Source organism: Rhinatrema bivittatum, chromosome 4 (genome assembly GCF_901001135.1).
Source record: "Rhinatrema bivittatum chromosome 4, aRhiBiv1.1, whole genome shotgun sequence".
NCBI classification, from domain to species: Eukaryota; Metazoa; Chordata; class Amphibia; order Gymnophiona; family Rhinatrematidae; genus Rhinatrema; species Rhinatrema bivittatum.
In genome coordinates, this window is record NC_042618.1 from 457,773,699 (window position 1) to 457,788,041 (window position 14,343).

Consider the following 14,343-nt stretch of genomic DNA (forward strand, 5'->3'; position numbering starts at 1 on the left):
AAGGTAGCTCAGTGAGTTTTCCTCGGATACCACCCGGTCTGGATGCTTCTACTTTTTCATGGGTAGAATTTTTCCAGGGGTTACAATCTTTTCTTCAGGCATAGTCCTTGGTTCTGTCCCATGCTCCTAGAGCAGAGGTACAAGTAGGAACCTTGCATGGACATTCTGTTTCGCACCGACTACTCCTCTGGCTGGCGATCCGGACCCCACGGATGATGTCGCCGATCTTGCCTCTCTTGAGGATGGGGAAATCCCCCCTAGATTGGAACCATATAGAACTATGTTGTGGTTCTTTCACAGGGATGAACTACCAGCCTTGATTTCCCAGATCTTGACTATGCTTGGAGTTCATGAGGCCGATCCTGTTTCTGAGCCAAAGAAAAATCCCATTTTGATTTCCTTGTGTAAAGCCTCTTGTTTTTACCATGTTGGAAGCCATTCAAGAACTGATTGATCTTGAGTGGGGTGCCCCAGAGGCTATTATCAAAGGGGGGTCAGATTTTGGAAGGCCTATATCCTCTGGACCCGGTGATGAGAGAGTGCTTATGTTTTCCAAAGGTAGATGCACTGGTGTGTGCAGTCTCCAAGCAGACCACTATTCCCGTGGAAGGATGAGCGGCCTTGAAGGATACTCATGATAGAAAGATTGAGACTATCTTTAATCAGCCATTTGAAGCTATGATAATGACTTTGCAGATCGCTTCTTGTTGTTCCTTGGTGGATCACTCGTTTGCTTCTCTCCCAGTAGGTTGATTACTCTGGATTAAATCCCAGGTCAGTTATGGAATCGGCTGCTGACTTTTTGATAGATGCGGGTTGTGATTTGGTCCGCACTTCAGCCAGAGGGGTGGCTTTGATTGTGGTGGCCAAGTGCCAGTTATGGTTGAGGAATTGGTCAGCCAATGCAACTTCCAAGGCTAATCTCACCAAATTGCCTTTACACAGCTTGCTCTTGTTTGGCAGCAAATTGGAGAAACTGGCCAGTAAGTGGGGCAAATCTCTGGTTCCTCATCTGCCAGAATATAAGAGACAGGCACAGTGCTCCCTTATCATGAAAGGTCATGCCAGAGGATCCCAACATTTTCGGCCCTATAGAGGCGTGACCTTTCAGAGGACTCTGCCCTTCGGAAGGTCTCAATCTTTTCATCCCTGATAGCCCAGACAAGGTGCAGGCTCGGGTGGTGGATCCTCCCGACCTTCCCAATGAAAGTTTGCCGACCCACCCCGGGAACAGAAGCTGAGGGGGGTCATTTCTCTCTCTCTTTTATCAGAGGTGGGTCGAGATCACATCAGATCATTGGGTCCTGGAAGTGATACGAGACAGATATGCGATGGGGTTTCGCAGTATTCCTCGGGACGTGTTCATGGCGTCTCCCTCTCTCTCTCCGCAGAAGAAGCAGGCAGTGGAGATTACGTTGACAAGGCTCCTCAGTCTGAGGGCTGTGGTCCCAGTGCCCATGTCTCAAGAAAATACAGGGCAATATTCCATTTATTTATTTGTGCAAAAAACAGAGGGCTCCTTTCGTCCCATCCTGGACTTCAAAGGCGTCAACCGTCATCTGCGAGTGAAGCATTCTCACATGGAAACATTGTGCTCAGTAATAATGGCTGTGCAGTCGGGGGAATTCCTGACCTTCATAGATCTGTCCGAGGCAAATCTTCACATTCCCATCCAATTAGAGCATCAGTGCTTCCTGCGGTTCACAGTTTTGGGACACCACTTTTAGTTTCGGGCACTGCATTTGGTCTGGCCACCACTCCCAGGACTTTTTCCCAAGGTAATAGTAGTAGTTGCAGCAGCGTTCAGAAAGAATGGAATCCTGTTGCACCCATATTTGGATAACTGGCTGATTCTCGCCAAGTCACTGGAAGAGAGCGCAGCCAGGTAATTCGCAAGATGCTTTACCTGTTGCAGGAGCTTGGCTGGGTGGTGAACTTAGCCAAGAGCAGACTTCATCCTACTCAGTCACTGGAATACCTTGGGGGTTTGGTTCGACATGCAGCAGGGCAAAGTGTTCCTACCGGAAGCTCGAATTTGGAAGTTGCTAGTTCAAGTCTGTCTGATGTTGAACACTCTGTGCCCAACTGTATAGTCTTACCCGCAGATTCTTGGCTTAATGAAAGTGATGCCATGGAGAAGGGAGCATATGCGTCCTCTTCAGTGCTCTCTGCTGTCTCAGTGGAATCCGCAGTCTCAGGACTATTTGATTTGGCTCAATCTGTCGATGGAGATATCCTCCCAACTGTAGTGGTGGCTGCAGGAGGACCATCTACGGAACGGAGTCTCCCTATCCCCACCAGACTGGCTAGTGCTGACAATGGATGCAAGTTTTTGAGGTTGGGGAGCTCACTGTCCAGAGATAATGGTGCAGGGGCTTTGGAATGCAGAAGACTCTCTCTGGAACATCAATCAGCTGGAAGCCAGGGCCATCCGGTTGGCATGTTAGCAGTTCGGCAACAAGCTGAAAGGTTGGTCAGTCTGAATAATGTTGGACAATGCAACGACTATGGCTTACATCAATCAGCAGGGAGGTACCAAGAGCCAGCAAGTGTTACTGGAAATAGATCAACTTATGGAATAGGTGGAGGTGCATCTCCAGATGATCTCATCCTCACACATTGCAGGCAAAGGCAATATCAAAGCAAACTTTCTCAGCAGAGAGTCTGGACCCAGGAGAGTGGGCATTCTTAGACGAGGTGTTTCAACTGATTCAGGATCGCTGGGGGTCTCCCGTTCCTGAACCTGTTGGTGACTACACAACACGAAGGTTCCACAATTCTTCAGCCACAGAAGGGATCCAAAGTCATTAGAGACTGATGCCCTAATGCAGGAGTGGCCAGCAAACAAGTTGCTATATGTCTTTCCTCCATGGCCCATGTTGGACATATTGATTCGCAGGATCGAACTCCACAGGGGACTGGTGCTCTTGGTCACTCCAGATTGGCTCAAGAGACCATGGTATGCAGATCTGTGGAGGCTCCTGGTGGATTCACCTCTTCGACTTCCAGCACATAGGAACCTGTTCCAGCAGGGACCTGTCCTTCATGAAGATCCGACTCAATTATTTCTTACGGTATGGCCCTTGAAAGGGATCGCTTGCTGAAATGTGCCACATTGATTTCCACCTTGCTAAGAGCTAAAAAGTTCTCCACTTCCTTGGCCTATCTGAGAGTTTGGAGGATGTTTGAGGCCTGGTGTGAGAATCAAGATACTCTTCCTTCTTTGGTCAAGATTCTGCTTATTTTGGAATTTTTACAGAATGGCTTGAATAAAAGCTTGCCTCTTAATTCCTTAAAGGTACAAGTAGCGGCTCAGATGTCAGGTATATGGTGGATTCTTGTCAGCTCATCCTGATGTGGCCCATTTTCTGAAAGGAGTGAAACATCTTCGTCCTCCTTTACAGTTTCTAGTGCCCTTGTGGAGTCTTAATTTGATCTTGGGTTTTTTGGCAGGCCCTACGTTTAGACTGCTATATACTTTGTCCTTGCGGTTGCTGACTTTGAAAACAGTGTTCTTTGTGGCAATTTGTTCGGTGCGTAGGGTTTCCGAATTGCAGGCCTTGTCTTGCCAGAAGTCATTTCTCCAGATGACTCCAGAGGCTGCGTACTGTTACTTCCTTTTTACAGAAAGTGGTCACTGAGCTTCATTTGAATCAGACCATCTCTCTGCCGTCTTTGGATAAAGAAAGAGATGCAGAAGAATATTGTCTGTTGTGACCCTTGAATGTCAAAAGACATATTGTCATGTATCTGGAGGTTACTGAACCTTTGCGGAAGTTGGATTGCCTGTTTGTCCTTCATGGTGGTACTAGACAGGGAGAGCCAGCCTTGCGGGCTACTACAGCTCACTGGATTAAGGAGGTAGTCATGGCTGCATACGTGGGTACTGGGAAGCCGTTGCCTAGTCAGGTTCGATCTCATTCCACTCGGGCTCAGGCAGTGTCATGGGCAGAAGTCAGATTGTTGTCTCCTGTCGATATTTGCCGAGCTGCAACGTGGTCCTCCTTACACACCTTTTCCAGGTTTTATCGCCTGGATGTTCAGGCCCGGGAGGACATGACCTTTGCGCAAGCGGTTTTGTCTGGACCACGGACAGCCTCCCACCCTATTCAGGAGTAGCTTGGGTACATCCCACTAGTTCTGTATTCATCTGACTGGATGCTAAGAAATGAGAAATTACTACTTACCTGATAATTTCCTTTTCTTTAGGACAGTCAGATGTATCCAGCTTCCCTCCCTTGGCTTCCCTCCCTTGGCTGTGGTAAGTGTTACTCCAGTCCTTAGACTAGTGTTATTATATTATTATCGGAGCTCAGTGTTGTCTATTGGCTAAGTATTGACATGGTTAGTTGTTTTTAATCAAGATTTTTGACTACTCTGTACACAGATGCTGTTGAAGAGAATACTGCCAGGCTGAGGTCACTGCAGGGGTATATATACTGCAACGTCAGCTTGCTCTATCTCCATCTGCTGGTAGGAGTGCATAATCCATTTGTTCTGGATTCATCTGACTGTCCTGAAGAAAAGGAAATTATCAGGTAAGTAGTAATTTCTCAGTAGAAAGCACAAGTTCAGATAGTAACTGAAAGATTCATGCAAAAACATAGCATTAAATCTTAAACAGTCAATTACACATATTTTGTGTGGTTTTCCAATGTGATAATTATTATTCTACAGAAGAAAGTATATAGTTTTACTTTTAGAAAGCTTTCTAAGATGTAGCACATTCACAAGGGATAGACAATGTCTGTATATTGCAGCTCTGAACTGTCAAAGCATGCTATCCTAGGAGGGATGGAGTGGGGACCAAAGCTTCTGCCTATTCAGTAGGAGGCAGGAGTTGCTTGTAAAGAGATTGCTCCTCCTTCATGTGCAGTGCTGCTAACAATGCAATATGAGCAAAGCAAGACATGGCAATGAAATGTATTTATTTTATATTCCATTTTTTTGGCACTTCAAAGCAGATCACATTCAGGTACTTCCCTATTCCCAGAGGGCTTACAATCTAATTTTGTACCTGAGGTAACGGAGGGTAAAGTGACTTACCCAAGGTGTGACAGTAGGATTTGAATGCTGGTTTCCCTGGTTTGTAGCCCGCTGCTCTAACCACTAGGCTAAATGAGCCCTTTATTAACTTTGTTGATCTTCTGTTCACATATGAGCCCTTCTTATCTTCCGCACTGCATTGTCTTTAATGCCCTACTATTTAAAGCAATGTTTTTCCACTTACCTAATATAGTCTTACTTTATTTCTCCCTATTACTTCCTATGGTGTTGGATCACATACATGCTTTTCAACATACTTAGATAAGATAGTCTTGTTATCTGAGTGTGTTAAAGCACTTTTGGCTTCCTGCCCTTAGTCTGAGCTGGCATCACTGTAGAAGTATTTACAGTGAGCTTCCTTCATCCAGTTCCAGATCTTGATGGCATCACAGGAGAACAGCTCCGCATATCTGAAGAGTTATAATGAGGGTCATGCCCCTACTGCTATTCAAAGCAGGGGCCAGTCTTAAACTCTGCATGAAGGGGGGTTACAAATGTTTTACCAGATAAGCAGGGCCTTGGAGCTGTGAGTTGTTTTGTTTGTTTTTTTTTATAGGATGTGATTATTTTCATAAGACACGTTTTTCTGCTTTTCCAATGTGAATGAATCTTGCCCTGCATGATTAAGTAGTATAAAGCCACAACATAACATTGCCATTTTATGCATATCTTTAAAAACTTCATAAAGCAGGCATGCAATTCTATAATGCTGAATAAGAAACAGAATGTGCTGTCATGTACCAGCTTTCCTCAGACAATTTCAACCTGTCAAGGAGAAGGAGAGAACATACTCCACATACTCTGTAAGGACGTTTAACAGAGATACCAAGGTTGAATGGCTACTTTGCTATAACATCCATATGATATTGACTCAATTACATAGCAATGCAGAGCAACGTGGAACTGATAAATTGGCAGAAAGTTGGCTTTAAATAATGACAGGGTCTAACCAGATGGATGCACAAAGTTCAGAGAACCATAATGCCCCTTCAAATTTCCTGCACCTGGACTCACAGTTTCTTGTGTGTTTTTCCCCAGATGAATGGGGCTAATCATCAATCCCCCTCTCCCCAATTGCAGTTGTACCTTTATGTCAGGATTTGTGACCGAGGATGTCTCTAGAAAGGCCCGAACAACACAATAAGTGATGTGAAACTAAAATGGGCTAGTGTAATTTTAATAAAGTAAGTGTCGCCCAGTGCCATTCCCCACACGGGTTCTGCGCGGCTTTCGGCAGAGAGTTAAGGACTCGGACCCTGGCTAAAGTGAGGAGCTCCAAAGGCGAACCTCCTACTCTTCGTGATTAAGGCTTCCCCCTTTTCATTCTCCAGAAAGAGGCAAGGATGGATTTCTACGGCCAACGCAAGGTTTAAGCAACTGTGACGGCCAGGATTCCTAAACAAAAAATGGAGTTTTACTTCGGGATGGGCGGCGTCCAAGCGTCGATGCGACACAACGTAAAACTCTGGCTTCTCTCCTTCAGGGAAATCGGACCACGCAACAGAAACGGCTGCGATTTGCTCTTTCTCCTGACCACAGTCTAAGCTCTTTACAATCTGCAATACAAACGAAATTCTGCTGCCACAAAGCATGAACAATCACATTTGAAAGAAATGATGCCACGCCCCAAGCCTTATTTATCACCTTCCCTCTTTCTCCTTCCACTTCCCCACCCGTTATACACGCACCCAGTGCTGAGAGTCATTGCAAACCTCTGCAGGGCACAGAGAGACAGCACTGGAAGAGGCTGCTCTTGTCCATCTTTTTACCTGCGGGTGGGATCCACTATCCCAAAATCATCCAGGACAGATGTGTGCCTAACGCTGCCCATGGCAGAGGTTCTATCGCCTCCAAAGAACACTGCAGATGTGCTTCCGTTGAAATGGAGAAATGTTAGTGAAATTCTCTGTTCAAAATGAAATGACAGAAAACCAAAACGCAATTTCAGCCAGCTCCGGGGCTCACCCTCCCCTGCCACAAAAATTGGGATTCTAAAAAATAAAACAAACGCCCCCACTGGGCCTTTTCCCCATCCCCGCCCGCAACCACGATGCACAGACACCCCTGCACCTCCAGTTCTCTATTCAAAAAAGGCACTGGTTTCAGGGCCCACCGGCACCATTTTGGATAGTGCACCAGTGGGGCAGAAGCACCTGGGGGTCACTTCTATCCCGTGAAGACGCTGACAAATAGGGTAAGGGGGGAGGGGGTCCGCACTCCGCAATGGGTGCGGAGGTTGGGGAAAAGGCCCAGCAGAACTTTATTTTGTTTTGTAGACTCGGGATTTTTGTGACGGGGGAGAGGGTGACAGGGGAGCCCCAGGATTGCCTGCTCCTGCCTTTTCTAGAAAAAAAAAACAAAAAACCAAGAGATGAAACGAATAAAAAAATGGAGCGAAATAAACCTTTTGCACAGTGCACACCCCTAGAGCACCGCTAATTTTACTGATCCAAAATGCATGATATTATCTCCCCTAAAGCTTTCCTGCTGCAGCTCAAGCCTGTTACTTCTTGCCCTGGTCCCAACAGGGATGGAGAAAAACCGGTCACTATCATTGGCACAAGGCCCCTTTATGTATTTATTTGTCAGCTCGAATAAAAGATTTGTTGGGATCGATGTTTTCAGCCCAGTTGAAGGGGTGGGGCTTTTTGAAATACATCAGTTTCCGAAATCTAATACTCAGGAACTCTACAAGAAGGGAATAAGGGTGTGCTGCACTTACACTTCTTTCTGTTTCTTTTGGTTTTTGTTTTGTGCGTTATTTGTTCATTTGTTGTTTGTTCCAGTTGGATGATTTGAAATGAAATAAACCGAACGCACCTCCATACATCAAAACAGCGCTGACCTCAGGTCCAGCCAGCACTATATTTAAATAGTGCCCCGGAGGAGCAGGAGCGTCTAGGGAATCTCATTTGAGGTCTAGGGCAGGGGTGGGAAATGCCAGTCCTCAAGGGCTGCAAACCATTTGGGTTTTCAGGATATACCTCATGAATATGCATGAGAGAGATCTGCATGCTCTCTGCCTGTTGTATGCAAATCTATTTTGTGCACATTCCTTAAGGATATCCTGAAAGCCTGATTGGTTTGCAACCCTCAAGGACTGGAACTGCCCACCCCTGGTCTAGGGGGACCTCAATTTTTAAACTTTTGTGGCACCAGGAATATTTTTTCAGAAGGGAGGGAGAAGGGCCTAGGGGCTGGTGGCTTCTTGAAAATGAAATGAAAGAAATACAAATTAAATTCTGCTCATTTCTCTTTCGTTTTGTTTTAAAAATGAAATGAGATGAAACCGAAAATCTCATTAGAATGTCAGTGAAAGTGCATCCTTGTAGGAAAGCCCTCCTGGGTTTTCTATTTAATTCAAAGCAGGAAACATTACTCTTCCTGGGACAAACCACAATGCTTCCTCTCGTTTTCCATATGCACACACCTAACTTTAACGGAGCTAAACAGAGTTTGTACCGCAGCAGCTAAAACTGCCTGAAATACACAAACAAGTTACACACGCCTCCTATTTCATACGGGCCGATACAGTACAGTGTGCTCCGACGGAGCGCACTGTTAACCTGCCCTTGGACGCACGTTTTCCCTTACCCCTTATTCAGTAAGGGGCGGAAAACGCGCGTCCAACCCGCCGAACCTAATAGCGCCCTCAACATACAAATGCATGTTGACGGTCCTATTAGGTATTCGCGCGTGATTCAGAAAGTAAAATGTGCAGCCAAGCCACACATTTTACTTTCAGAAATTAGCGCCTACCCAAAGGTAGGCGCTAATTTCTTCCGGCACCGGGAAAGTGCACAGAAAAGCCGTAAAAACTGCTTTTCTGTGCACCCTCTGACTTAATATCATGGCAATATTAAGTCGGAGGTCCTGAAGAATAAAAAAAGTAAAAAGAAAAAAAGAAAAAAAAATTTGAAGGTCGAAAACCGGACGCTCAATTTTGCCAGCATCCGATTTCCGAGCCCGTGGCTGTCAGTGGGCTCGAGAACCGACGCCAGCAAAATTGAGCGTCGGCTGTCAAACCCACTGACAGCCGTCGCTCCTGTCAAAAAGGAGGCGCTAGGGACGCGCTAGTGTCCCTAGCGCCTCCTTTTGCCCGTTTCTACCGCCGGGCCTCATTTAAATACTGTATCGCGCGCACAGGCGAGTGGCCTGTGCATTCGCCTGCTCTCCCGCGAACTTTACTGAATCGGCCCGAATGTTTGGTACAAAACATCATCCAGCGTGGAAATCTGCAATGTTTGCCAATGCTGCACCTCCTGATAAGAAATAATTTAAATGTTCTATCAAATGTTTCCCCAGTAATTTAATTAGAAATTCACTTTTGCAAGTAAAGACTGCTCAACAACAAAGTTTTCAGCTAGGGGGCTTTTTTTTTCCATTTTATTTTTTTGTTTTGAATCATTGTGTATTTATTTGAAATAAATAGAGAAAACAAAAAAGAATGAAACTAAAAAAAACCCAAAAGAAAATGTAAAAACTGTAGAGTCACCTCGGGCCCTTCCTCCTCCCCCCAGGCTCCCTGAGTCAGGCTGATGCCATTTATAACTGCAGCAGGGGATGGAGGGATTGAGGGGTTTGGGGGTTCTTTGCAGCTGGGGAGAGCCCTGCCCTATTCCAGAGTATAATCAGCACGGCTGAATGAAGTAAGGGACAGGGCTCTGTCCCTGGCAGGCCCTAAAATATGGAACATGCTCCCCGCAGAGATTCAAATGGAGACAAATTTTAAACAATTTAAGAGGGCTTTAAAAACTTGGCTTTTTAAGGAGGCCTACCCCAACCCATCTTAAATTCTGTTTTTATGCTATGATTTTACAGTTCTAACTATTTTTTTTCTTGTTTTATAGAAGATGGTTTGGGTGTTTTTATTTGTAAGATAGGAGGAGTGAGGGACAGCCGTAGGATAAGTTTATTTAATTGTTTTATGAGTTGTTTTTATCTGAATGATTGTAATTTGTTTTATTTTTTAGTCCTAGGAAGTTGATTTTAGTATATTTATTGTGTATTATTATTTATTGTTGTGAACCGTTACGGTGGAACCCAAGTGACGGTATACAAAAACCAATAAATAAATAAATGAAGAAAACTGAAATTGATTTCATTCTGTCAGAATTTTCCAACAAATGCACACCCCTATGGTACAGTACCCCAGCAAAAGAGACAAGCAAAGCCAGAACCCCATGCAGTGCATGGATCTGCAGAACTGAGACCTTGCAATAAAACTGCACGATTAACTGACAGAGCTTCGTCACCCCCTTGTTGGCAGACCCGCATCATCGGAGCAGTCTGACGGGTTTAGCTTGGTTAAAACTGGAACTTTCAAAGAAGGGTAAAGATCTTCAGAGCTTTTAACTGATCTAGAACCATTCAAAGAGACAACCAAAATGCTCTTACCTGAAAGATACATTCTGTTAGAAACAGCAGAAGATTTGCTTTGTCCATGAAGACGGAAAGTTTTGAACCCTCCTTTGTCAATGGCTTCTCCAACTTAATGGCTCCAGAAGAGAGAACGTTGAAAACAAAATGTTTAAACTTCAGCTCAAATGAAGATGCGCATTCCTCCTGCTTTGTATGGCTCTGTAACATATACTGACGTGTCTTTACCACACAAAGAAATGCAATTCTATGATATGACCTTAATGTCTGTACGTTGCATAGTAGGGATGTGAATCGTGTCCTCGATCGTCTTAACGATCGATTTCGGCTGGGAGGGGGAGGGAATCGTATTGTTGCCGTTTGGGGGGGTAAAATATCGTGAAAAATCGTTAAAAATCGTTAAAAATCGAAAAATCGAAAAACCGGCACATTAAAACCCCCTAAAACCCCCCCCCGACCCTTTAAATTAAATCCCCCACCCCCCCGAACCCCCCCCCCCCAATAACTTAAATAACCTGCGGGTCCAGCGGCGGTCCGGAACGGCAGTGGTCCGGAACGGGCTCCTGCTCCTGAATCTTGTCGTCTTCAGCCGGCGCCATTTTCCAAAATGGCGCCGAAAAATGGCGGCGGCCATAGACGAAAAAGATTGGACGGCAGGAGGTCCTTCCGGACCCCCGCTGGACTTTTGGCAAGTCTCGTGGGGGTCAGGAGGCCCCCCACAAGCTGGCCAAAAGTTCCTGGAGGTCCAGCGGGGGTCAGGGAGCGATTTCCCGCCGCGAATCGTTTTCGTACGGAAAATGGCGCCGGCAGGAGATCGACTGCAGGAGGTCGTTCAGCGAGGGTTCCGGCGCCGGCGCCGGCGCCATTTTCCGTACGAAAACGATTCGCGGCGGGAAATCGCTCCCTGACCCCCGCTGGACCTCCAGGAACTTTTGGCCAGCTTGTGGGGGGCCTCCTGACCCCCACGAGACTTGCCAAAAGTCCAGCGGGGGTCCGGAAGGACCTCCTGCCATCCAATCTTTTTCGTCTATGGCCGCCGCCATTTTTCGGCGCCATTTTGGAAAATGGCGCCGGCTGAAGACGACAAGATTCAGGAGCAGGAGCCCGTTCCGGACCGCTGCCGTTCCGGACTGCCGCTGGACCCGCAGGTTATTTAAGTTATTGGGGGGGGGTTCGGGAGGGGGGGGGATTTAATTTAAAGGGTCGGGGGTGGGTTTTAGGGGGTTTTAGTGTGCCGGCTCACGATTCTAACGATTTATAACGATAAATCGTTAGAATCTGTATTGTATTGTGTTCCATAACGGTTTAAGACGATATTAAAATTATCGGACGATAATTTTAATCGTCCTAAAACGATTCACATCCCTATTGCATAGCACGAGTACAATATCGATAATATATAAACAAAGGTCGCCAAAGAAACTAATCCATTTCTGACTAGCTTTCAGGATCTCTGTCCGCCATCAGATCAATCCAGTGAATTTAGGAAGGGAAGCAGGGCTGACCCTCACTGGCCAAGGGATCTGGGGGAAATCAGTCTGAGTGGGCCCCCAATCTTGGCATCAGCCCTCCCCAAATCTTACCTCCTTGCTTCCCGCTCGCACGATCCTCTCCCCACCCCCTTCCTCCTGCCGGCAGGATGAGAAAAGAGGTTCCTGCCTGTGACTGCCTCCTCCACTACCACCTTCAATCTGTTGAACAGGTTTGAAGCTTGGGATCAGTGGCGGCAATCATCTAAAACTTCACACCTAGGTAGGCGCCACTGCGCACGTTTCAGATTTTGCGCTGACTAAACCCCCTCCTTGTGCCTACTGTCATGGGTCCAACATGTGTGCTCATCCTTTTCTGATGGAATCTGAAGAGGAGGAGGCAGATAGGGATTCAGTCAGAAGTTATGGTTTGTGGGGAGAGGATCCCTCCATGGTGAGGGTTTAGGAGGAGGAAGAGGATCAAAGCATGGGGCCTCTCAAAGCATGGGGCTCGGAACTGTCAACCAATTTGTGCCTCCCCCTCCCTTCCATAAGGATGGCCCTGGAAGGGTGCAAACTGCAAAGCTACTCACAAAAGTATTTAGTTCAATAAAAAGGTCTAACTTGCAAACTTGTATGCTAACCTATATTTCTACCTATCCAACTGGACTAACAATAAACGTACACTTCTAAAACTGTCTTTTTCACTAGCTGCTAGATGGGCTGATAGGATACATAATATGGCAGGTTCAGGAACATATACTGTAGGTGTATGTGTAAAATGAACAACTAAAGCTTAGAATGAAGAACAGAACTTTATACTCACAAACCGATGTCCGGGCAATACCCGGACGTTAGAAAGTAACTTCCTATACTAGATTTGTTTTTACAAACTATATTTAGATTTATCTTGTCTGTTCCAATACTTTAAAGACTTGGTGTATCAATGCAATTTTTGTATAAAGTGAGATCTATACAATTGTCCATGCAATCTTATGACAAACAGCTCAAATTGGAAAAAAAAAAAGTCACCACTATTTCTGTAGCGTTTTCCTTTCCAACAGGCCTTTCACCGGAGGTTTCTCTAATTTAGAGGAGCAATTCTTGCAGTCAAGTATGGGAATCACTGCCTGTGCTCGGTCACTGCACTGCACCCCTGACCCTGTCTTTCCTTTGAAAGAGGCGCTGCCTCGGGCTCTCCCTCACACCTCTCAGATCCCCCCCCCTCCCCCCCACACACGCACGGCCCCTCGTGTCCCTCACACCTCTCATGTCCGACCCCCTGCGTGTCCATCACACTCTCAAACCCCCCACTCTCCCCACTCACCTTGCGCGTACCTCACACCTCTCAGACCCCGTCACGTCCCCTCGTGTCCCTCTCAGATCCTCCCGCGTGTCCATCACACTCTCAAACCCCCCACTCACACCTCTCTGACACCCCCCCCGCCCGCCACTAACGCGCTGCTGTCGCGCACTCCCCCGGCCCACGGCCCCCCCACGCGGAACCCCCGGGCGGGGCAGGACGGTCCCGCCCGCCACTAACGCGCTGCTGTCGCGCACTCCCCCGGCCCACGGCCCCCCCACGCGGAACCCCCGGGCGGGGCAGCACGGTCCCATTACCTTCCGGTTCATTCCCGCAGGTCCGGGCCGCGGCTCGGCTTTCAAATTTCGCGCCTCCGTCTCCGGTCTGATCCCCGGCTGCCGGCTGAGGCCTGAGAGGCGTCCGGGAGCTCCTTCTTCTGCTCCAGATCCCACAATTGTCTCTCTCTCCCCTCTCGCCTACTATTTACCTCCTCTCGTGTCTATTCCTCCGCACCCCCCTCGCTTTCTCCCTCCCTCTCTCCCTGGCTATCTCTGTCCCTCCCTCGCTCCCCTCTCCTTATTCTCCCTCCCTCTCTCTTGCTCCCTTCCTTCCCTCCCATCCTTCCTCCTTCTCTCCCATTCTTCCCCCCACCCCCTCTCTGCTGTTCCTATCCCCAATTTGTCCTGGCCATCGCTCGCCCTTTTCCCTTTGTTGGACTGAGAGGAGGTCTCCATGGAGACTGCAGCAGGCAGCAGCCTCTCCTCCTCCTCCTCCAGCCCATTTCAGGCGCCGGGAGTGGGAGCCCCGGCAAGCTAGACAGGTGGAGGAGGAGGAGGATGAGGACAGGCAAAGAGAAAGTTGGGACAAAGTTAGCAAGAAACAAGATATGGGGGGGGGGGGGGGGGGGCAGGGTGCGGAGTCTGTCAGCGAGAGGGGCTTTGGATCCCCCACCCCCACCACACACCTGACCACACCTGAGTGACGTGCCCAGCGCTCGAGGCTGGCAAAGGTGCAAGATGGAGAGATACTAATAGTAAGGGAGGGAGAGTGGGAGAGAAGAGCTGGGATGAGAGAAGGTGGCGAGAATGAGGACGAAAGACAGAGCAGGGAGATGGAGGGTCAGGGGGTGGATACAGGTTGGAGAGA

At 47.4% G+C, this 14,343-nt stretch overlaps 1 protein-coding gene across 1 annotated transcript in view; it reads right to left on the minus strand.

The window, feature by feature from the left end:
- The window catches only part of PTPRQ (protein tyrosine phosphatase receptor type Q), a 414,802-nt gene extending 404,105 nt beyond the window's left edge, over window positions 1–10,697 (minus strand). Inside the window, exons 1-2 of the mRNA XM_029597117.1 lie at window positions 10,444–10,697; window positions 6,465–6,602 (exon numbers count right to left, since the gene is read on the minus strand). Coding sequence (XP_029452977.1) covers window positions 6,465–6,602; window positions 10,444–10,635 — 330 coding nt within the window. The 5' untranslated portion in view covers window positions 10,636–10,697. The remainder of the gene's footprint in view (window positions 1–6,464; window positions 6,603–10,443) is intronic.
- Window positions 10,698–14,343: the final 3,646 nt, after the last annotated feature.